The 25,344-nt window shown below is 37.3% G+C and overlaps 1 protein-coding gene across 5 annotated transcripts in view; it reads left to right on the forward strand.

Moving 5' to 3' along the window:
* Positions 1–9,272: 9,272 nt before the first annotated feature.
* Positions 9,273–25,344, forward strand: part of LOC106883675 (calnexin) — a 99,019-nt gene continuing 82,947 nt past the window's right edge. For 2 of the 5 annotated variants that reach the window (XM_089361611.1, XM_089361615.1), the window contains exon 1: positions 17,644–17,927. In XM_089361611.1, coding sequence (XP_089217737.1) covers positions 17,906–17,927 — 22 coding nt within the window. In that variant the 5' untranslated portion in view covers positions 17,644–17,905. Of the gene's footprint in view, positions 9,471–17,643; positions 17,928–25,344 lie in introns of those variants that run through there. The other 3 variants (XM_089361612.1, XM_089361616.1, XM_089361613.1) reach the window with 2 other exon arrangements.

Raw genomic sequence — 25,344 nt, forward strand, 5'->3', positions numbered from 1 at the left:
GTTGATTAAAATGGTTGTTCTAATGGTAATTTCATATATAGAACATTATTGAGGTATTTGTACTATTTTTTTTTTACTTCTACTTGTTTCAGTCATTGGACTGCAGCCATGATGGGGCATTGCCTTGAAGAGTTTAGTCAAACAAATCAACCCTAGTGCTTATTATTTTTAAGCCTAGTACTTATTCTCTTGTTCTCTTATGCCAAACCACTAAGTCATAGGGATGTAAAGAAACCAATACCATATTGTCAAGCAGTAGTGGAAGAGAATCACAGACACATAAATAGACTTTATTCATATAAATATATTCTTTTTATTTGTTTCAGTCATTTGATTGCAGCCATGCTGGAGCACCACTTTTACTTGAACGAATCGACCCCAGGACTTATTCTTTGTAAGCCTAGTACTTATTCTAGCGGTCTCTTTTGCTGACTGCTAAGTTATAGGGACATAAAAACACCAACATCGGTTGTCAAGCAATGGTGGGAGGGACAAACACTCACATATACACACACACACAAACACATTATATATATATATATATATATATATGACAGGCTTCTTTCAGTTTCTGCCTACTAAATCCATTCACAAGGCTTTGGTCGGTCTGAAGCTATAGTAGAAAACTCTTGCCCAAGGTGCCATGCAGTGGGACTGAATCCAAAACCATGAGTTGGTAAGCAAGCTACTTACCACACAGCCCCGCCATATTTTTATATGTATGTATATATATGTATGTATATATATATATATATATATATATATATATATATATATATATATATATATATATATATATATATATATATATACATATGTGTGTGTGTGTTATCATAACGGCATGTTGTAAGATGTGAAAGATGAACGAAGAACAGTGATTGAAGTTGTAAAGAAATATTTATTTACTGTTACTTTAATATTTGCCATACTATGACAGGTAGGTTAGTGTAATAGTATAACACAATTCGTAAAGCATGCAAGTTAAGAAAGTTAATTTCAGCCTGTATATGTGTATATACAATAGAGATATAGTAATGTTACAGAGAAAAGATAGTGAATTAGTGAAAGTGAGAGTGGTGGGACGAAACAACTGCTTCGTTGGTGAGTTACCATAGTTGTCCCTTTGTATCTTTTCTGTCAGAGACGGCATTTTGTTCAGCCGGTCAGCCAGACTCAGTTCTCCTTAACTGATTTGGCTTACCGAGTTCTTGTTTTTATAGCTATCCAAAAACACCTAGAAGGATAGACATATTGTTGTGAACAATAGATTTCGTTGGCAGTCTGTTATCTCTGTTCTAGCTTTTGGTGGCTCAGAAAAGGTTAGAAGGGTCAAGTGGCAAAGGCATTATTCTGCTTAGTGGAGGTATCTGGCAAATGTAACTGCTGTCACTCACAGAAAGAACTATTGTTTTACTGTGAGAAAAGTGCTGTTGAGCTGTTAAGTGAAATTAGGCAATCGAGGATCAAATCCATGCTATGCCTGCATGAAGCCACTACATATATATATATATATATATATATATATATATATATATATATATATATATATATAGGGAGAGAGAGAGAGAGAGAGAGAGAGAGTTAAAAAAATAGAGAGATCTAATGGATATAAATTAATTCATTAATTACTCAACATATTGACTTTTAGATCTCTCTGTTTTCTAACTCAATTATAATATCTGATATCCTACAATATCCTATATAATATATTCGTTGAAGGATTATCTCTTCAAAATTTAATATATTAAACCAGTGTATCTTGGATAAATAACCCTATAAGAGGTTTGAGTATCCTCATTGTGACTATATATATATATATATATATATATATGTATATTATGTTATATTTATGTATATAAATATCCTAGGTCCAAACTCCTGTCTGCTTTCTCTGATATATATATATATATATATATATATATATATATATATATATACACAAGGTGTGTGGGGTATTTGAGGACATTTCAATTTTAGTTCATTACACCTTCAAATTATTTTGTGATGCACACGAAATTTCCAGCAACTGTGATAGTTTTAGGAGTGGTGAGTAGTAAAGGTCATATGATACTTCTTGCTTTTTTTCCAAAGGGTCTAACTTAGAATTAATGCTGTTGGATACATTGAGATACTGGAAACTGTTTTCAACCTCTGGACTGATGAAGTAAACAATGGAAAAGCATATGTGTTTCAGCAAGACTCAACCACCTTCTCACAAAGCCCTAGTCACCCAAGAATGTTTCTCAGACAATCTTTACAATTATGTAACACCCAATATGTGGCCTCCAAACTCACCAGATTTGAGCCCCATGGACTACTACATGTGAAGCACTGTTGAAAGGGAGACCAATCGTCATCCTTATAATACCGTAGCTTCACTGAAGGCCACCATTGTCCAGGTGATGTCCAAAATGAATAAAGACTATATAGTGTCGGCATGCCAGCAGTTTCGGTCCTGCATTGAAGCTGTCATCAAAGCCGAAGGCGGTTTCATAGAATAATTTTCTTTAAAAATCATTATCAAGACTAATTGCACAAATGTTTATTCAAATGCATATTTATTTATGCTGAAATATAGTTGTTTTATTATGTACAAAAACTGTCCTCAAATACCCGCCCTATATAGCATTCTTTCGATATGGATATTTTATCTGTCATTCTTTCCAGCTATTTTGATGGCATGTTCGGTAAAATCTGTAAAAAAATTCTGCCGCTGCAGAAGACTGCAGTGCTGGCAAACTAAGGAAACTGAGGACCAGAGGTCCTGTAGACTGTTGAAAAGAGCTGCATGAAACCTATCTAGTGTGAGCTACTGACGCAATACTGCAGAAACCCCACAAAAGAGTGCTATCTATCAGGCACACAATGCTGCATCCACTTCTGCTGCGAGGTTGGCAAATGATAAATATTGGATGATGAAACTTCAGTCTAATGTTCACTGGAAAGCTCTTGCCCATGTTTATTTGAAGCCATCGAGTAGTCTATGGGTATCAAAGGCAGTCCACTATGATCCTGCTGAGGATTACACTATTCATTAAGAGACTATTACAGGGGATATGTCTATAATATGTCCATTTTGCAAGGCCCCTCAAGTAGGTTGGAGAATCCAGTGGCCTATGCTGCTCAAACGGAAAGGTTCGCTTGCCTGACCTACAAAATACTTCTCAGCCTTTCCTCCCTTTACTCCTTGGTCAACACTCTGATTCGTAGCAATTTATACAGAAAATTTGTGCTTATAACTCTGCCTTCCAGATGATAAGTTTCGGTCACAAACCCATTCATGAAGACTCCTATAGGCCAACGTTAAAAATTCAGGGCCAAACCTATCATCGGATAGGCTCTATTCTTCCTGTCAACAACGCTGAATACCGATTCCTTCAAATTTATTTCATGTGAGATACCACTGAGCAAATGGCTCGTTGAGCTCAGGTGGAACCTGGAACAAAGTGAAAAAAATATCACAAAAGCAACTTAAACCGTCCAAAGGATGGGTGCGTTTGCTAGTATATATATTGTTACGAATGGCAGGGTGGAATATATCCTAGTGATTTCACGTTCACACGACGTGAACATCGCTCTCTGGTTTCAAATTTTTTTTTTTAAAACAGGAAATAAAAAGTATTCAACATAGGGAGGGGGTGATATTGAGAAATATCCCTTTGCCATTAGCTAGGTTTGAAACAGTGCTCTGGTTAGTCATGTCAGTGAGATTTCTATTGTCTTGTCAGAAAGCACGGTTTCTTTATAGCTGTAGGTACTTGATCTCTTGACCTTTACGGTCATGGAAAGTTTAAATCAATGACAGAGTAACTCAGTTTCAAAAGTAAACACGCACTTTCTGACTGCATCACCTGATATATACAGATAGCCCTTAAGTTGCGAGGGCACAGCGAGAGAGATCAGCCAACTAGCAGTTTCTATGCAGAGAAGCTAAAGTGCAGAAGAAAACAACAGGCGCGAACAACACGGCCATTACAGAGGTAAATGAAAAAAAACTGTTGTCGTTAAATGTTTTTAAAGACAAAAGAAAGAAAGAAAGAAAGTAAGAAAGAAAGAACTCTCCAAAGAATTGTCTGTTGGTAAATGTTTTAACAGAAAAAGAAAGGAAAAAAAGAGAAGAAAAACTGTCTGTTGTTGTTAAATGTTTTTAAAGAAGAGAGAGAAAAAAGAAGTCTTGTTGTTAAATGTTTTTTCTTAAAAGGAAGATTTTGACTATACGCAACGGTTCTTCACTGATTCTTCTTCTTTTCTGAACGGTTTGATTTGTTAAGCATTTTGCACACGTGGTTTTCTGAGCCAGCAAAACTTTTCCAACGAACTCTTGGACACGTCTTGCAAGTTCATAATTTAACTTTTACACGCCCACATCAAACTCTACCACTTTAATTCTAAATGGCTGGATGACATCGGATTGTTGAAATGGTTATTAACATTAATGATATGGTCGAAAGGGACTACCTTCTGGATGAAATTTGTGTCATAATAAATGATATGGGTTCAACTATCCGATTCCTGGCGTATTTGGGATTAATCCACAATTCCTTGGATTGCTGTAACCAAGCTATGGTCTTGGTAAAGCAGCATCAAGTCTCTGAAGGAAAAATGTGGAAGTGTTCTGTGTACAAATGGTTTCGGAGTATTAGACGGGATTCCTTTTTCTCTAGTTCCCGTCTACCACTAAATCGTCTTGCAGAATTGATGTTGTAAAAACTAACAGCGATGTGGCAAATCTAAGGATTCTCGCTCATCTGAACCACCACAGACCGACAGGCACGAAGAAATTTTCTTTGTCCTGTCAAAAAAATGATAAATTATGTCCAAGAATATAGTCAGGATTCACTTCCATTTCATTGTTTCATTTTCAGCAAGAGTTTGTTGTTCTCTGTCTATTACCTTACCTTTGGAAAGGCGAATTTCTAGTTCTTTCCACTGAGTGAATGCATTCTCATGCGCAGTGCTAGATTCATGTTCTTGTATCTTAGGATTCAACTTCCACCAAGATTTGAAACCATCATCTGAGTAAAACTTTGAGTTTTAACTTGAAAATAGCTTACAAAAACAAAACAAAACATGGCTTCTTTCAGTGGAGAGTATATCATCCAAATTCTCAAAATTTTTTCCTCGTTTTGTAAAGTTCAAAAAACCAGTTTTTTGACAGTCTTCTAGTCTCCCCTTTCAGTTATGTTACCTGTCATGGATGTACAACTTCTTTGAATTCACAGTCAATATTTTGCACAGCCTTCGATCTTTGTTGTACAAGGATTTCCCGAATCCATGATTAAACTTAGCAGGCCACATTCTAATGTCTTTCAAATTAATATTAGAGTTTTGTTCTTCAGTAGCTTGTGGTGGATCAGCATCATCAACTTCATCTATCTTCTTTTCAAGTTGCACTTCATTACCAACATCATCTCCATGACCTTCTACAGTAATACCAGTTTCGCCTGGACAGTCAGAAATTTAATTATGGCACCTTCATTTCTCCTTTCTTCTCCTTCTCTCGTTTCTCTCACTTTTTTTTTTTTCAAAATGCTACACTGCTGTCCTAATTCGCTTCATCTCAAATTAGTGATATCATAAATTTACATGAATAAAATCAAATAGAGTATAGACCAACTTAAAAAATAATCAACTCTCTGGATATCATAGACACACTGTCACACAATATTACTGTATTAACAATATTACACCATATATTACACAATATTAACACACAATACAAGTTTATTGATGATAAGTTTAAATTTTAAGGTAATTTTAATAGCTACTTTACATTATTAAAGTCTATAATATTTATACTGCATTTTTATTAATGATATATTAATACAAATAAATTGTGCTGCCCGGGGTGGATCACCCTCCCATCCCATCTTGGTACGCCAATGTCCGTAGTGACTCAGCGGTGTCAGGTACTACCTAAATCAACATCCTCATGGCAGACTCAGAGTAATGAGGAACCTATCCCCACTATGCCAACTATAAGAGCGACAACAACACACACAACACTACATATCCTCAATACAACGTTCCGGTTACACACAGTACGATAGAATCAGGGTGTACAAAGGAGCGAACACATTCTAAGAGATGATGAAAATGGTATATGCCCATATAGATGGATATGTTGTTGAGCCAGCTAATGTGACTCTACTCAGAAGGCTGTAATATCATTTGACAGGAAACTCGGTATAAAGAATACATAAACAAGGCTGTGACTTTAAGTACTTTTAATGTGGCCACACGTATATACAGAAGCTGAATGATATTATGAAAATGGTCTGATGCTTGGAGGCCATGGTCTTCCGTGCGTTAGCTCCTATTTGCTACTGGCATGTGGTGTGAGAGAGAACCCATTAGGTTACGTCTTCATAGTCTCGTGTCTCGATGCAGAAAGAGAAAGTCCTGAGGGCTCGTACCAGGATCTCACACTCTAACGCCATCTAGTGCCAGTTTGTTTAATCCTGCTCTCAAAGGGTGTAACTGCGCCTACAGAGTCCCCCCCCCCATTAGACCGGAAGTGGTCGATTAAAAGAAGTGTAGGTGGAGTGTGTACTAGGAGGGCACAGAAAACGAACCATGGCAAAAACAGCTGTATAAACAGTTGAAATTGAAAAAATATATATAATGCAAGTATGTACAAGGAAACGTTCAGCAAATAAAGGTGTCCAATCAAATAGAACAAAAGATATATGTACAATGATACAGAAAGAGAGAAAATATGAATGTGGTGTCTATAACAACATGAGTCTATTCTCCGGAACAGTCACTGGCGAAGCAAAGTTAAGCAATGTAAATAGTCTGAGACAGTTTCTTCAGCCAATCTTCTTCTGCCAGAACGTGTCCTAAACTTAGCAGGTCACATTCCAATGTCTTTCAAATTAATATTAGAATTTTGTTCTTCAGTAGCTTGTGGTGGGTCAGCATTTGTGTGGTTGATGTTTTGGTAAGTGGAGGTGGTGCTTATAGGGGTGGGGTGACAGTGTTTGTGGAATGATGGTTGTTTCAGCAAGTGACATAAATGTTTCGGAAAAGGCTTTTTTTTACTCTGTCGATAGAGACAGTCTCTTTTTTCTGTGAATGTCTACAGTGAACAGTTTCGGTGTGCTTCTAAGAATGTGATAGGGTCCAGTGTAGGGAGGTGAGAGCGGTCTTTTGATGGCATCATTTCTTACAAACACGTGAGTCCAGGTAGAAATATCCGAAGGTACTGTCAAAAATGGCTTCAGGAGTTGTGAAGAAAGAAGTTGTACGTAGTCTGTTTGTGAGAGCTATTCTATTGGACGTCTGTCTAATCATTAAAAGATTTATTTAATTATGAACATAGAAAGAAATTATACATTAATCGCAATTTTTGTAAGCAGTTTTTAAAATGTTATTTGCAGAGAGAAAAATTGAAAGATATAGGAAATGGACATGCGCGTGTGTGTGTGTGTGGGGGGGGGGGTGTATGTAAGAGAGAAAGAGGGTAAGAATGAGAGATAGAGTGAGTGAGTGAATTTGTGTGTCATTGATTTGAAAAACAATTTATATTATAGAAATTGATACATACCTGTTGAAGATTAAAATGTATGTAAGGGCTATTGTTTTCGATGCGTGTATAATCATAGAGAAACAGAAAGATATGAAATGTCCGTTTGTGTGTGTATTTTTGGCGGGATTTTTGCATTTAGCAGGAGTTGGTTTGTGTTTTATCTGTCGATCAATGGCCAGACAAGTGAAAAGGAAAGGCGATCTTTTGAAGTGGGTGTCGAATGAAGGGACATGGACAGTTTTATGACTGAACTTCTTTTGAAGTTGTGGTGAGAGGGGAGAATTGATGTGCGTGCGTATGACTGTGTGTGTGTGTGAGTGTGTATGTTTGATGGGGTGTGCACGACAGAGAGAGTAATGTTGATGGTATATGTGTATATGAGAGAGAGAGAGAGATAACTGAAATTTATCATTCAGTTTATATATTTATTAATATGTATATATGTATGAATGGCTTCAGTGACACACACTCACATACACGCAGGTTGTTTTAATCGATTTTCTCTGTAAGTATGGGGGCTAGGAAAAAATAGAAAGCGCGTTCCAATTTATGTACCCGTCTCCACATATGTGCCATTTTTCACGCGAATCCACCCAGCCGTTTGGGCGTGAACCTCAAGACAAGAAAGAATAAAACTGTCGGCCGACTTCAATTTATATTATAGATATATATAGTTGTATGAATGTACATAGGTTTATATGTATGTGCATATGTGTAGATGTATGTGTATTTTAGCGTGTGAGTAGCTATGTGTGTATATATACATGCACATATAAGTATGTGTGTGTGTGTGTATATATATATATATATATATATATATATATAGGATCTAGATTCATATATATATATATATATGGACTTAAACGCAGGTGTTATTTAAATCTTTTTATTTCTGACATATGTTTCGAAGAAAACATTGGTATTATTCCAGTTGGAATAAAATGGTGTAAAATAATGCAATCTTCTCATCAGGGAAAGAAAGAAACCAAACACATCAATAAGACATTTTAACAGAATGTGATGACTGCGTATATGATGAAAGGAAAGCTAGCAAGTTTTTTTAAAAACCGTTTGTAGATACAACGTCAAGGAGGAGAAAGAAAGAAATTAGCAGAAAACTAATATAAAACTAAAAAGATTTAAATAACACCTATGTTTAACCCCATTATTTATCTATATAATTCAAAAACATTTCACCTAAACCTGGAGTTTCTATCTTTATAAGTAGGCTGTTACATCCTTGGTACTTGTGTGAATTTTTGGTATCCTGGTAACTATTGATTTATTTTTTGTTATTTGTAAACACTGAGAAAACACTTATATATATATATGTGTGTGTGTGTGTGTGTGTGTGTGTGTGTGTGTGTGTGTGTGTGTGCGTGCGTGTGTGTAAAATACAAAAGAAAAAAGTATTTGGGTTTAGCTGTTGTCCGTGAAAATAAAGACATATATATGTGTAGATGGATAAACATATATGTGTATATTGTAAGATTATACGTATATATGTGTGTGTATACAAGTTTATGTGATTGTGTGTGCTTGTACATAAGTATAGGTATGTTTGTGGAGGCGCAGTGGCCCAGTGGTTAGGGCAGAGGACTCACGGTCATAGGATTGCGGTTTTGATTCCCAGACCAGGTGTTGTGAGTGTTTATTGAGCGAAAACACCTAAAGCTCCGGCAGGGGATGGTGGAGAATCCTGCTGTACTCTTTCACCACAACTTTCTCTCACTCTTACTTCCTGTTTCTGTTGTGCCTGTAATTCAAAGTGTCAGCCTTGTCACACTGTCACGCTGAATATCCCCGAGAACTACGTTAAGGGTACACATGTCTGTGGAGTGCTCAGCCACTTGCACGTTAATTTCACAAGCAGGCTGTTCCGTTGATCAGATCAACTGGAATCCTCGACATCGTAAGTGACGGAGTGCCAACAACATAGGTATGTTTATATTTGCATGTATATATCTAAGATATTGTATCTATTTACCCATGGACGGTCGTCATGACAAGTATTGATGAAGGGAAAGGTGCATTCGCTTTTGAAGGTGATGATTGCGTGGGTACGGTGCTTGTAGTTTGTTGTGGTGTTTTGGAGAGGAATGTTTGGCTCTGGAGTGAAGGCCTCAGCAAAAGCACATGTCACCTTGTCAGTAGACACTGTTTCTTTTCTACCCTGAATGTCTATGGTGAAGAGTTTGTCTGTTTGTGAAAGGACACGATAGGGCCCTTTATATGGTTGTATGAGAGAACTTCTCACAGAGTCATCCCTAAGGAACACATGAGTCCAAGTAGCAAACAAGCAGTAATATTCCGTCGCAAATTCGGCCAGAAAAAAATGAGCCATAATAAGCTTTACTGAAGACACTATGCCAGGATGCCACAAGGTGTGCAAAGTGCTAAAAACAGTCCGACAATGAGATTCAGGAACGAAAGGACGAGGTGAACCTGTAGAAACATCACATAAAATATCTTGGTCAGCAGTTAACAAAGGTAGGTGGTTGAATTTACAATTTGCAAATTCAACAGACGAAGTGTCCAATGAAGCTAAAGAAGGTTGGTCAGCAGCTAATGCAATCAAGTCAATGGAAGAAGTAGATGACAACAAACAGGCTGGTAGACAATAAACCATCAGCAACCACATTATGGGAGCCGGAGATATGCTGGATATCGCTACAAAATTGAAAGATAAAATCAGGATGCCGTGTCTCTCTAGGCAAGTATTTATCTGACTTTGAATGTAAGGCGAAAGTAAGAGGTTTATGATCTGTAAATATAGTGAAATCTCTTCCCTCGAGAAAATGACACAAGTGTTTGACAGCTAGGTAAATCGCTAACAGTTCTCTGCCAAAAGTGCTATAGCGTGTCTCGACTGGCGAGAATAGAATGCCAAAGGTTGCAGATTTTCTTCATGAGGTTGCTGTAAAACAGCACCAACAGCTGAATCAAATGTATCAACAGCAAGCGAAAGCCTTTCATCAGATTTGGGGTGTGCCAATAACGATACTTTAGCAAGCTCATTTTTGACAGTTTCAAAAATCTCGGTAAGTGACGGTGAAAGGGAAATAACCTTATTCTTTTTCTTGCGGTCCTTCAAGAGATTAGTGAGGAGGACCAATTTTTCCACACAGTATGGGATAAAATATTGGTAAAAATTTACCAATTCCAAGAAACGGTGAAGCTGCTTAAGAGAAGTGGGAGCAAGAAGATTCTGAATAGCTTGTACCTTCTTCGGAATGGGTCAAATACCGTCGTGATCAATGATGTGACCTCAAAATTCCAAAGGTGAAGAGCCAAATACACACTTGGCATAGTTAATTTCCACTTGGTAGTCACTGAGACGCTGGAAAAGTAGCATTAAATGCTGAATATGTTCTTCCTTTGAAGAACTGGCACTGAGTAAGTTATCTATATAAGCATAGGCGAAGTCCAGACCACGAAAGACTTCATCTATAAACCTCTGGAATGTGCTAGCGGCATTCCACAAACCAAAAGAGATGGAAAGAAATTCAAAGGAACCAAAAGGTGTAGTGACAGCAGTTTTTGGTATGTCATCCAGGTTTTTGATGATATGCCCAGGTGAGGTTAAAAATGGCGCATCCATACAAGGTGGAAGAAAAATCCGTCAGGTGCATAATGGGGTATCTATCCGGTAGTGTAATAGCATTTAACTTCTTGTAGTCCTTAACTGGACGAAAACCAGTAGATCCTTTTCGAATTAAATGAAGAGGTGAAGACCAAGGGCTTGTTGAAGGATGAATAAACCCCAGCTGCAGCATGTGGTCGAATTTGGCTTTCGTAGCCTTGTGTTTGTCTGGCAGTAAATGTCGAGGACGAGCAAAAACTGGTAGTATTGATGAACTGCCTCATAGCACTCTACAACGATTACTCACATGGAAATTTAGGTCGATCAGCTCAGGAAAAGAGTTTAAATGTATCTGGCCCATAACAATTGATAATGATTTCATACAAAACTGTTTAATGCAAGACATCAATTTTTTTCAAAATAAAAAAACCAAATAATGTATATACTGAATCCAACAAGATTTACAAACAGTAAAATTGAAGTTTCTCAAAGAAGTACTTTGAAAAAAAAGATTGAAAAAATTGTCAGACTTTGATGACATCCTGGTTAGTTTACTCAAAGAGCAAACTCTTTTCTAAATGCCAAATATCACTTACAACAGGTGGGTTTTCTGATTGGATGAATATACTCAGAACTCTAGAAAATCATTAAGACAACATGGAACATAACAGGGTGATGTTGATCTGGCTAACGTGAGAGTCAATTAAAAAACACTGTGGATCAGCAACTTGAGGAACAGTTGAGAAAAAAACATGCAGTACTATTTTGAAGTACTAAAAAGAGTTGTAGCAGTTATAAAGTTTTTAAGTGAAAGAGGTTTAGCATTTAGAGGTCATGAGGAAAAGTGGGGCTCCCCAAACAATGGAAATTTCATGGGGGGGGGGCATTGGGCTTATTGCATAGTTTGACTCATTTTTACATGAACATTTAGGGAAATGTAAAAATGAAAAAGTAAATATTACTTACCTATCCAAATCTGTGTATGAGGATTTGGTAGAAATCATGGGAAAACATGTGAAAGATGAAGTAGTGAATCAGACCAACAACCTAGACATCAAATACTACTCAATTATTGTTGACTCTACACCTAACATGACACATGTTGACCAGCTGGTAATTGTGGTTCGATACTGTTATAATGGAAAGCCCTGTCAGAGATTCTTAGCATTTTTGCCAATAGAAAAACATTCATCCACAACCTTCAACAAAATAACAATTTCTGGAGGAGCATAAGCTTTCACTTGTATAACAAATAAGACAATTGGAAAGTCCTATAGGATAGCCTACTGAGGACCACAGACTGAATTTGTGGTTGGTGCAAAGTTCCAATCAAATCTGGGGTGATGTGGTGGTGAAACAGTGAAGTAGACAATACCATAAGAATAGAGAAACAGGCATAAAAGAACTGGAAGAGTTTGGTAACAGAGAACTATACCAGGTAGCTAGAAGAGAAGCTAGGTGATAAGTATATTTAACTAAGAGAAAAGCAGAAAGGAAGAGGTTTACCAATGTTCTGTGGTTGAGGATCAGAGAGATGACGTTTTCTGGATTGCGGGACAGTGTATTAGAGAAAATCATGATGTAGGAGAGAAGTGTCTTCAAACTGATGATGTTAAACTTGCACCAAGCGAAAGAGACATGGCAGTTCCACTTCGAAAGGCTGCTTAAATGTGAAGAATGCATAGAAAAAAGTCTTCCTAATATGGACCTGATAGAGGAACTAGCTATCCAAGTTGATAGCAGCATGATAGGTAAAGCAATTAAAGATATGAAGACAGGGAAATCCCCTGGCCCATCAAGAATTACTGCCAAGATGCTTAAAAGATCTGGTGGAGTGGGATACATCCTAGTTACCTGCATGATCAGGTTGTCTGGAAAAGGACCATGCTCAACGACTAGTCCTTCAATCAACCACTACAAAGGAAAAGGAGATACTTTGGACAGAAGTAATTATTGAGGTATCAAATTACTGAACCAGATCATGAAAGTAGCAGAAAGGATCATAGCTCAACTAACTAGGAAGAAAGCTAACTGAGATGAAGTGCAGTTTGCATTATGCCATGGAGAAGCACTACTGATGCTATCTTCCTAGTAAAGCAAATGCAGGAGAAGCATTCAACCAAAAATAAACTGCTGTACCTGGCATTTGTTGACATGGAGAAACGGGGTTACTTGTTTTCTCATTTGGTGCTGCTGCAGAAGTTAGGGTTAAATGAGTGGTGGGGGAGAGCTATCCAAACTATGTACAGGGATGATGTCTGTAAGATGAAAGTCAGCTAAGAGAATAGCAACAAATTTAGTGTGCACCACTAAACTGCTTATCATAGTCCTCCAGGCCTATGGAATTTAAAATTGGTTGCTCATGAGGGCTCTTCTATGTTGATGACCATGTTCTTATAGCTGAATCTATATTAGAATTAAAGAAAAATTTCAGGTGTGGAAGCAAGGCCTGGAATAAAAGGGCCTTAGAGTTAAATCAGCAAATACCAAAATATTAGTAAGCAGAAAAGCAGACAAGTTACTAATCTCTTCGGGGAAACAGTCTTACTCAATATGTAGTAAAGGTATAGGTACAAATTCCAGGTGCATGCTATGGATAAATAGAAGATGCAGTGGAATCACAGGAAAGTTAATAGAAAAAGTAGTCTTTGTGTGTGGCAGATGTGCAGGAACAATAAACACTAAGAATACACAGGAAATAGATTTCTTCCAGTGCTCAGAAAGATCCTTAGCAGTAGTAGATAGTTTCTGTTACTTAGGTGACCAAATTAGCTGTGGATGAGGAAGCTCTGAAAGTGTAGTTGCTAGAATAAGAATCAGCTGGGCAAAGTACAGAGGGCTATTATTTTTGTTGGTAACAAAGGAGCTCTCTTTCTCAGAGTGAGACAAATTGTATGATGCTTGTGTAAGAATAGTTATACTACATGTTAGTGAAATATGGGCTGTGGATACAGAGGGCATGCAAAAGCTTGAAAGAAATGAAGCTAGCATGCTTCACTGGATGTGCAATGTCAGTGTACGTGTATAACAAATTACGAATTGGGTGTAAGAAGCATTAGATATAGTGTGCAAGAGAGAAAACTGTGTTGGTGTGATCATGTGATGTGTACAGATGAGAACAGTTGCATACAGAAGTACTGATTTCTAAAATGTGGAGGGAGCTTATTGAACAGGAGTTACAAAGACATGGGATGAAGTGGTAAAAATGCTCTTAAGATGTTGTGCCTCACAATCTGTCCCTGACAAACCTCTCTTCCACAGCCCATTTTCCTAACACCACCTCCTTCCCTCCATCCAAGTTCACCACTCACTGTATTCTAAAGATATAAAGACAGGGAAATCTCCTGGCCCATCAAGAATTACTGCCAAGATGCTTAAAAGATCTGGTGGAGTGGGATATATCCTAGTTACCTGCATGATCAGGTTGTCTGTCTATCTACCTTCACACACATGCAAACTTACCTGTACATAATGTATCCCGGTTGAATCTCTTCACGACATATCCTCCTAACACCCCTCCATCTAACTGTGTCCACTCACATTACCTCCCCTCCATTGCTCTCTCTCTCCTTTACCAATTTTGTGAACTTACCCACCCACTCAACTTATCCAACCTTTAGTTTTGCTTTATTTAATACACCTGCTTGTAACATCTTCTCCCTCTCTCTCTCTCTCTCTTCAGCTGAGGCAGCCATGGCTCTCCTTTACTGCAAGGCACCTATCTCAGTCCCTCTATTCATATTCTAACCTCTCATCACCTGGCACAAAGCCACCACCCTTGATACTACTCCCCACTCAGTTTAGGGGTGGGTCTTGTCTTGTAAGTTACTTGGTGACCTAACTGCTGCACATGCCATGTAAAAAAGCACCGACACCTGGGAAGAAGGATGTTAAATGATGATGATGAGCCATGTGGAAACTTTATATGGTTACCCATTCTGCTAGAAAAAGAAGTACAGAAAATGAGCGTCAAATTTCATTGTATTGTATAATGTAGTCCTAGATACATATCTGATAATATAAATGAGATGGCTATGGTAAGTTCTTTTTAACTGTTTCATTGCTCTTGAACTTTTTAGAACATTTTGGTTCTTTTCTAGTAGAAACAGTAAATTATTGAACTAAATACTTTTCTATTGGTAGCTGATTTGCCACATGTATATATAGTTGATTTATTCAACTATGTACTTTTCTTCACATCACTTTGGTGTTGATCTATTCAGCTATGATAAATTCTCCAAATTCATGGCTTTTTCCAATGTTAGAAATCAGCATTTAGTTGCAATTGATTACATTGTGTGTACAAATCTGTCAAGGTTAGCTCTGTCTTATATCTCTTCTCTAGGGTTGATAAAATAAATCCCAATCACATATTGGGATCTAGTCACTCTCCTATACACCCAAGACAGACATCAGTATTATTATTAATAGGATAATTGCATTGTTGTTACAAATTGTTGTTACTACTGAACTAAATGTTTCACATCAAAGTAAGACAGTAGAACCTGATGTCGTCTGTGATAGCCTGTGTTTACAAGTTGCAAGTACAAAAGATTCATAAAGTGGAATAAATAATTTTTCTGAGAAGAAGAGAAATTTTTGTCATGCCAATAAATAAAAATTTCATTTTGGAAACTTTTTATCTTTAATCATTTTCAAAAAGTTATAATATTCTCATTAATTATTCTTCAGTGTAACCCTTATTCTTGGTAAATAAATAAGTATCAATAATATCGTGTAATAAGTTGAATTAAGTATGACTCTTTCCGACAAAATTTACGCTAAACAGTTTGTGAACAAATGTTGTTATCCTAGAACACCTTTGATTATAAGTTTACTTTGTCAAGTCCAACAAAACAGACTTATAATCAAAGGTATTCTGACCAGTACTGTAACAGTTTTTCATGCATAATTTATTTAGAAGCACATAAACCAATGCATCCATTTTTTTTTATACTTTTGCTAAAGACAGGGGAGTATGACTTTAAATGAATGTGACTGCTATTTCTTGCAGGTTAAGTTACCATATAGAAGTCCTCTCTTATTGATTCCACTTGTTCATGTCATAAAAAAAAAAATTATTGTTTGAACTTTATCCTTGAAATGAATTTTTCTGTATGCTTTTTATCATTTCAATTTTTCCTTGTTCTCTGAATTAGTTTGTATGAACAAATGTGCAAATTCATTAAAAGATTTCAGTCTTATAAAGAAAATTGTATTGTTGAAATAGCTTATAGTCCCTTCCTTGCAACATTTTCTTTGAACTTTTTGCAAAAAGAAAGAATTTAAAAACTTTCTGATATCTGACAATAACTGTTATTTCTTTCAGCATATTTCTACTTTCCTACTTTTTTCAAAAGTCCAATGATTCTCCCATCAGCAGAATGAAGTTTATTCTTTGATGATGAGGCTTAAACATGCCTGGAGTCATGTACTATATTCATTGAAGCTTCAAAATTTTTTCCATCTGCATAATTTTTTATTTTTGTTAGCTTTTTGATATTTTCTGCATTAGAAATGTTATTACTAACTGTTATTAATGAAAAAGGCCTGCAAGGAACTAAGAAAATTGAAATGTGACAACATTGAAGCTAAATACTCAGCTTTGGATGATATGACAGAGTAGAGTTGATTATTTACAATATTTGTGCAATAAAACGACTCGTGCGACCAGGTGAGATTCAAAGTCTAACGGCAGGTGTTAATCTATAAAAGCTTGCAAAAAAAAAGGGGGGGGGGGAATTGACGATTAGCTGACTTGTCCTCTTCAAAGTAGACAAAATATCCAATACGTTGGATTTTTGCTGATCATGATAAATCAATTCAACATAATCATTTTTTTCTGATGAACTTGTATTTTCGGAGGAGGGGGAGTAAAACCAACAAACAAACAAAAAAACACGATAGAATTATTTCCCTTGGACTTGTCTCCCAAGACACACGTGGGGAAGAAACGATAATGATTTAATAATGAGAAAATTAAACAATAAATATATAAAGAAAAGAAAGTTCTGAAAATAATTAGATTTAAGTGTGCTGGTAGTTTTAAGTATTTGGGAGTTTGTTGGCATATCAAAGAAACAATATATATTTATGTATGAGAAAATATCGACATTGGAGCGATGTAACTAAATGCAATCCAGTAGGTTGCCTCAAAACTTTCTAAAGGTGCACCAGTGTTCCTTGGTGCATAACCCTTTATTTTGTTTATTTGTTTACGAATTTTTTTCTTTTTGCACCATTTCTTTTTAGTTTATTTTTGCAAATTGTTTTCTTTCGATGAACAAAATACAATCATTTCCAATAAAGATTTTAGATTCATTGAATAATTCACAAGAAACAATTTTCTTCAAAATAAATTTTTAGAAAGACCCAATATTATTAAAAATGATGAATTGCCGAAAGTTGCAGCATTAAAACATGAAATATAAAATAGTTTTGAACACACACACGATCACACGCGTACGCGAAGTCTGTTCTGTCTAGAGTCAGTTTAATCAACCAATCGAATGCCACCACGTTAGTTGGTGCAGACCACATGATAAAATTACGTGTAAACCGGCAACAGTAAGTGGAAGTGGCTATCATTTTCCATTGTCAATGAGTAAGTAACTTTCTAATAATGATAATTAATTTTATTGAATTATTTTTGAAATCTCCACTACTCAAACATAATATATATTTGCTAATTTCAGTTCACCACTTTGTTGTTATAAGTAATTCTACATAACAGCGTCATTACTTACCGCCCTCCCCCTTTTTATGTTAACTTGAAATCTCGATATTTGAACATGTTACCTGAGGGAATGGCAGGTACCGTTGTTAATTCTCTGCTTGTTATTCAATTCCACTAACTTTTAACATCGCTCCAGTGTTGTCGATATTTTCTCATATACATATATATATATATATATATATATATATATATACTTAATGGATTTTTTTTTTTTATTACACAAACAAAACCACCACAAGGTTTATAAACGAGACAAATTAAAATATTTTATTGAACACACTATGAGGGGTGGTCTACTGATTGTATATCAGGAAAAATATTGAAAACATAACGTGGCGTACATGAGAACTGGCATTTGAAGAGCTAAAATAAAACACTGAGGGGAAAACCATTGAATCTTTAATTAATTGTATGTTTAACAGCTTACCTAATACATATTTTTATAAATGGCAGCACGTAACGTCTCTTTCAGACTGAAGCTTTCTTCTATAAAACAACCCCAGTGTCATTGGAATTATAATAGGCGAAAGATAAGCAAGATAAAATTTCATCAAATTAATTTCTTTTTTTCTCTGAAGTGCACGAGAGACCCATGTGAATGACATGAAATGGAAACTAGGTTGTTCGCCGGTATCTAGCAGTCACTGCTCTCTTGCATATTTAACAAAATGGTCATTTACTACTTTCTCCTCTTTGCTTATTTAGTTATTGTTAACGTTTCCAAAATTCTTAAGTTTGCCCCTTCACCAATTATAGTTCCTTGTTCTATGTAATCATAGAAGCTAACGCACATGTTAGCACAAGAAATGTTTGCTTGGATTTCATTTCCTTACTTCACTTGACAAGGAGTAGTGAATTTGAGTACATTAAAGTCGTTTACTCCTTAAAAAAAAAAAATCGTCGATGAGAATGAACTTACAAAAACGAGGGTGTATCTTTTGTTGCTATAAATAGTGTCCCAAACTCACCGTCTTTAAAAAAAATGGACATGAGATAATGTAGTTCACTGCTTGAAAAGCGACTTGGGGTATAATATATGGCTGGAATACTTTTAATCAAGAACCTTCATATAAACCTTCATACTAGCATGTCAAGACATGCTAGTAATAAAGGTTGTGTGTGTGTATATATATATATTCTTTTTTTTTTGTAGGGGAGTGATGCATTTTATGATGTAGTCTTACATTGATTTGTGTGAAGACTAAACGATGGTCACGACTAGAACACTTGATGATTGGCCTGCTTCAGTCCAGATTAACCTAATCGCTCTGATAAACTGCTACATAATTCATTACCGATTTTACTGTAATAAATAGTTTGTACCTATTTCACTTATGATGCTCCGGTGAAATGAATGAATGTTACATTCTCATATTTCCTTTGTAAATTTGAGGGCTTTGTCCCTCTAAATGAAGAAATCAATAACCCAGTCGCCCGCCCCGATTACTGTTCATGGTTGCAGGCATTTCATTTTACTTCATGTCGCTATTGCATATTATTGAAATTTATGAATGCCACAGCATTCTATTTCTAGCCTTCCACCCTTTTAAATAGCAAACGTTTGTGCTTTTAATTAATAGAAAAAGAACCCATCTAGCAACCCGTTTGCAGCCATTGCATTTTATTTTCGACTCTCGGTTCTTCGTGATAGGCATACTCGCCACATACTCTGCTTATGCTTTTAATATAAAGTTTTGTGCTTTACTTAACGAGAAGAAATAAATATATTAAATAGCGAGATGAATATATATGTGTGTGTACACTCTGGCGCGCGTACGTTCGTTCATTACGTCTAGTATTAATTGTACAAATAAAGCTAAAAAGTAATCGGACGGCTATTTCGTTTCGAAGGTCCTGATACAAATTCCCCTTGTTAACGCAAAAGACAATATAGCGCAATGTTATCAGTATTAGTATTATAACTTACATGGCTGTCCGAGCAGCAACAATTAAACATAACTAAATAAATGTAACATCGGTGTGTATTTCTAACACAGTACAGAGTATTAGGTCTGCTTTGCTTTGGGATGAATGGTTCTGCTCAATGCCCATAGCCTACGATTAGTCTTCGCGACCCAGTTTCGATTTCTAGTTGTAATTTTCTTAATATATAATTCCATTAAGAGAAAATGCATGAGCCCCACACAATCTCATTTGAAATTTCTGCCTTCTCATTCCCATTAAAAAAATCATAATTAAGGATCTTGTTCACGTAAGTGATAAATCGTTATTTTTCATCGCATGTTTTGACTCCCCCCTCCCTTTTGTAGTAAGCCAGCTGAAATTTTCCCGTTGAACCAATGATGGCTCCAACTGCTATAAACAGCTATCCATAAACTACTACTTCACATCTTATTTGCTTGAAAAAGGTATTGGATAGTGTAAACTGTAAAAGACGGGATTGTCACGATTGGAATGCCTTTGATAATAGGTTTGTTTGTTCGACCCCGGACAAAGCAACGATTACCGTCAGGAATATTATGGCTGAGGAAATGATTCCCCCCAAAAGACAAAATTGTTTTACCATCCGGTCTAGATAAATTATTTCTAGATTGTTCGTCCTCCGATTGTTTTTCTTTTTTCTCCTTCTTTTACAAAAAGGGGAAATGAAAAAAAAAGTTTTTTTTGATGAATAAAACTGTTTTAGAATCAGTTTTAATTTTTGCTCAAAAGAAAAGATTCTAAATTTCGAGTTGTCGTAAATTAATAGTTTGAACTTTCATCGAACAGGTTATTGAGTGACAAATCGATGAACAAAACTGGTTCCATTATTAAATACGATGTTAATAATGGACTCTCATTCAGTATTATATGTAGATCTATTTCCGTCTTTTTTTTTTCGTTTTAACTCCCCAATTTCTACTCGTCTCTATCGCTAACATGCAACATGCTTTTCATGTTTCTTTGTGCATAAATGTTTGCCCAATAATTGGACACACGCGCACGCACATAGATACACGTGTGTGTGTGTATATATATAATTATGTGTGTGTTATAAGTTTTTGACATCATGCTTCTTTGTGCCTGCTTAGTTCTTTTTATAATGGATGTGCAGATATTTCTAAGATTTAATTTAGGTAACAAAAATTGAAATCAATGTTTCTTTATATATTATCATTTGTTTGAGTTGCATTTTGTCTTGACATCAGTTCGTTTGCAATCCTTCATGAAATCATGTCTGGCCGAGGGGAAATATTAACTTTTTGGAAATAGGAAGGACATCAGGTTGTAGAAAATCTACCTCTACAAATTCCATCCAAGAAGTGAGCATTAAACAATGATGAAAATTGACTTAATGTGTAAATTTAAAGATCTTTTAAACATCCCCATTATAAGTATTTGTTAATAAGCAGCTCTAGTACAACTACCCATTGTTTGACTACCTGTTACTTGGTTTTATATGTTGCACCTACACTTGTTTTGGTTACCTTAGTAGTTAGTTGATGAATCCTCAATGTTAGGTTTAAATGTAGCATGGATTTATGGGTGTGGTACTTGTATTTGACATAGGAGCTAGACAGAAATGATTAACATAAAATTACACCAATGCACACACATTTAGTAGGCTTGAAAATGGATGAATCTAATTAACTTTAAGTTACTTTTAAGATGTGCTGTAATGGAATGTATTAAATGCTCTGTAATCTCTCTCTCTCTCCCTTATATGTTTGTGCAGACACACGCACACATATGTATATGGTCCATGCAGATACGAAAAATTCCTTATAAAAAGTGATTAAATCAAAATAGTGTTATCAGTGTATCATGTGTGTGCGTGGCAGATGGATAGAGGGGAATGGAGGAAGTGGGAATGGTAGGTATCAAGAAGATGAGTTGTGGAATAAAGATCCATCAGGGACAGATTGTGTGAGGGGCATGGATGTAAATATTTTTGCACAGTAAATCATTAATTGCCTTGGTCCTTTGGTGTTGGGAAGGGCATCCAGCTGTAGCAACCAAACCACATCAGATTGGAACCTGGTGCAGTTCTTCTGCTTGCCAGCTCTGGTCAAACCATCCAACCCATGCCAGCATGGAAAACAGATGATGATGATCACACACACACAAGTGGATTTGGTCAATGGAAACTGAAAGAACCCCGTTTGTGTTATTTATTTACGACCCACAAGGGGCTACACACAGAGGGGACAGACAAACGGATTAAGTCGATTATATCGACCCCAGTGCGTAACTGGTACTTATTTAATCGACCCCGAAAGGATGAAAGGCAAAGTCGACCTCGGCGGAATTTGAACTCAGAACGTAGCAGCAGACGAAATACCGCTAAGCATTTCGCCCGCCGTGCTAACGTTTCTGCCAGCTCGCCGCCTATTTGTGTGTGTATTTATATGTTTATATCTATATGTATGTCTGTGTTTGTCCCCCACTACCATTTGACAACTGGTGTTGGTGTGTTTATGTGCCCGTTACTTGGTAGTTCAGCAAGAAAGAGTGATATAAGTACTGGGGTTGATTCATTTGACTAAAAATTCTCCAGGGCATTGCCCCAGCATGGCCGCAATCTAATGACTGAAACAAATAAGATAAAAGATATATATAAGTTGGTATGAAAAAGTTCCTGGACTAGTTATGTTTAATAAAAAAATAACTCATAATAAAAAATAAGTTTTAACATCATCATCTTTGAAATAGTCACCTTGTACTGCAATACACTGGTCCCAGCATTCCTGCCATTTTTGGAATCTGGCCTGGAAGTCATTTTCCGTAAGCGAGTTGACCTGTGATTTGCCTTGATCTTGACAATGATGTTAAAATGGTAACCTTTGAGCTGCATTTTCATCTTGGGGAAGAGATGGCAGTCCACAGGTACTAAATCTGGTAAATTGGGTGTGTGCGGAGGCAATACCATGTTTTTGGCAAGAAACTGAGTGAGGAGAGCTCAGTGACAGGTTGCATTGTTGTGAAGAATCCAATTCTTCATGCTCCCCAGATCCAGTCACTTTCGTCAAATGTCCTCCCTCAAATGCTTCAAAATGTTGTTGATTGTCCTCCAACTATCCTCATGCACAAGCTGATGAATTTTCTCCACTTTTCCAGGGGTGTTACTCATGACTGGTCTTCCAGATTGCTCATTGTCTTCCAAGGATTTCTGCTTTTGAAACGCCTATTGCCCCATCACTGTAAGCTTATCAAAGCCTGCTCAATGTCTCTTGCAGACTTCCCAAGTTTAAGGCAAAATTTCACGGCTCTTTGTTTCAACATCCTGTCCATGACAAAAATCGCAGACTACAGCATACATGTGATCACAAAAATACAAATTTCACCACTTCAGAAGTAAATACTGTGATGTCACTCAGTACACTGCTTCATGAGGATAGCTGCTAGCTCTCACTGAGCACACAACTGTGTATTACCATCTGTTAACATGCTACAGAACTAGTCTGGGTACTTTTTGATACCACCTCATATTCTCTTTTATTCTTTTATCTTGTTTGTCATTTGACTGCGGCCATGCTGGAGCACTGCCTTTAGTCGAGCAAATCGACCGCAGGACTTATTCTTTGGAAGCCTAGTACTTATTCTATCGGTCTCTTTTGCCGAACTGCTAAGTTCCAGGAAAATAAGCACACCACCATCAGTTGTCAAGTGATGTTGGGAGTGACGAACACAGACACACAAACATATATACACACATACATACATATATATATATATATATATATATATATATATATATATATATATATATATATATATATATGTGCACACACATATATACGACAGGCTTCCTTCAGTTACCATCTACCAAATCTACTCACAAGGCTTTGGTCAGCCCGAGGCTAAAGTAGAAGACACTTGCCCAAAGTGCCACACAATGGGAATGAACCTGGAACTATGTGGTTGGTAAGCAAGCTACTTTATTTCATTTAAAGTTGCCACAAGGGCAGTACATAGAATCGTAGCTGCGGGCTGGACAAAAACATTAATGTGATGAGGATGATAACGACAAAATGAATAAAAAATGGGAGGGGCTCCAGCGCCCACCAACCGATAACCCCTCGAAGTCATGTGTTCAATACAAATCATTATTCAAAAATTTTACAAAAGCTCAAAGTTCTCAATTTCTAATCCTCCTTGTCCGGGCCCCCAAGCAAGTTTCCCGCTGCCTGCAGGAAAGACCGCATTGGCAGGCCCTGAATGATGGAAGCAAAGTCTTCCTTATTGCAGGTCCTCCCAACTTCCATCACCTCCGCAGCCACCTGCAGAGGCCAACTTGGATCGTCTATGCAGACCGAGTCAACTCTCTCGGTCCAAGAGACTATCCAAGCGCTTCTCGACGGGCCCAACAGAGGATAAGGTCCGTCTTCATCTCACAGGGAGGGACCACAGGCCTCTCTGTCAGTGGCACACTTCCCACCGGAGGGGCCTCTGGCTCAGTCGGCGTCACGGTGACGTCTGCCGCCCGTCTCCCATTTTTCTTGCTTTTCTTTCTTTTACTGGTTGCGGGGATCGGGGCCTCCATTGGCACTCCCGAAGGGTCCTCCTCCTCTCCCGCACCTGTGTTTCTCCTGGTGAGCAACAACAGATGCTCACCTTTCTTTTTCTTTTCGTGGAGGCACCCACCTCCACTACTTCCCCCGTCTCCCCCTCCCCTGGGGGGGGGCACTTTTTCTTCTGCTCTAGGGCCTCACCTGGGCCCTGGGGGCAGTTCTTTTTGATGTGGCCTTGTTCCAGGCATATGTGACACTTGGTGCGGCGGGGGGGGGGGGGGAGAGACCCTCAAGGATCACTGGGTACCTGGCCCCGGCCATTATCAAAAATTCAGGGAATATTAGGTCGTCAGCCAACTGGGTCCAAAGGGTCAGAACTGCTTTTGACCCAACCCGATCGGTCGCGGCTTCCACCCTGACACTAAGGAGCTTGGTTCCACTGCTGCCCAGACCTCTACGAATGGTCTGTTCGATCCATTCAGACTGAACTCTGGGCAGCAACCCACAGACCTAAGCCCTCATTATTTTCCTCCCACAGTATGTGGGAAGGAACAAGATTTTCTCCCCTTCCAGACGCTGGCCTGTCACATTGAAAGCCTCTTCAGGGGAGTCGAGCAGCAACCACACCATTGCATGTTTGATTCCCCTGGAAATGTAATTTTTTGCTGGCAAACAACTTGCCAGCTCACTCTCAATCACATCCCTATCAAAGAGGGCAATGGCGTCATGTGACCTAGAATAGGTCCGCAGGGCCACTGCCCTCTTCTCCAGGTGTACCAGTCGCTGCTTGGGTGGGACAATCTCCCACTCCAAGACGGGGTTTTTTTTCAATTCCATGTCCACAAGAAACACAAAACAGTTTTTAAACAGTTCAATAAAATAACACAAAGAAGAGAGAAAAAAATAAATTAAACTGATAAGAAAAAGAAGAAACCAAAATTTGGAAAGAAAGAGAAAAAAATGAATTTTAAAACAGACAGGGAATCCTTGGTAATGCTCCAACCAGGTAAATCTGACAGGACTCTCTTCAATAGCACTCCAG

This window comes from Octopus bimaculoides, chromosome 13 (genome assembly GCF_046866305.1).
Source record: "Octopus bimaculoides isolate indiv1 chromosome 13, ASM4686630v1, whole genome shotgun sequence".
In the NCBI taxonomy this organism is placed as follows: domain Eukaryota; kingdom Metazoa; phylum Mollusca; class Cephalopoda; order Octopoda; family Octopodidae; genus Octopus; species Octopus bimaculoides.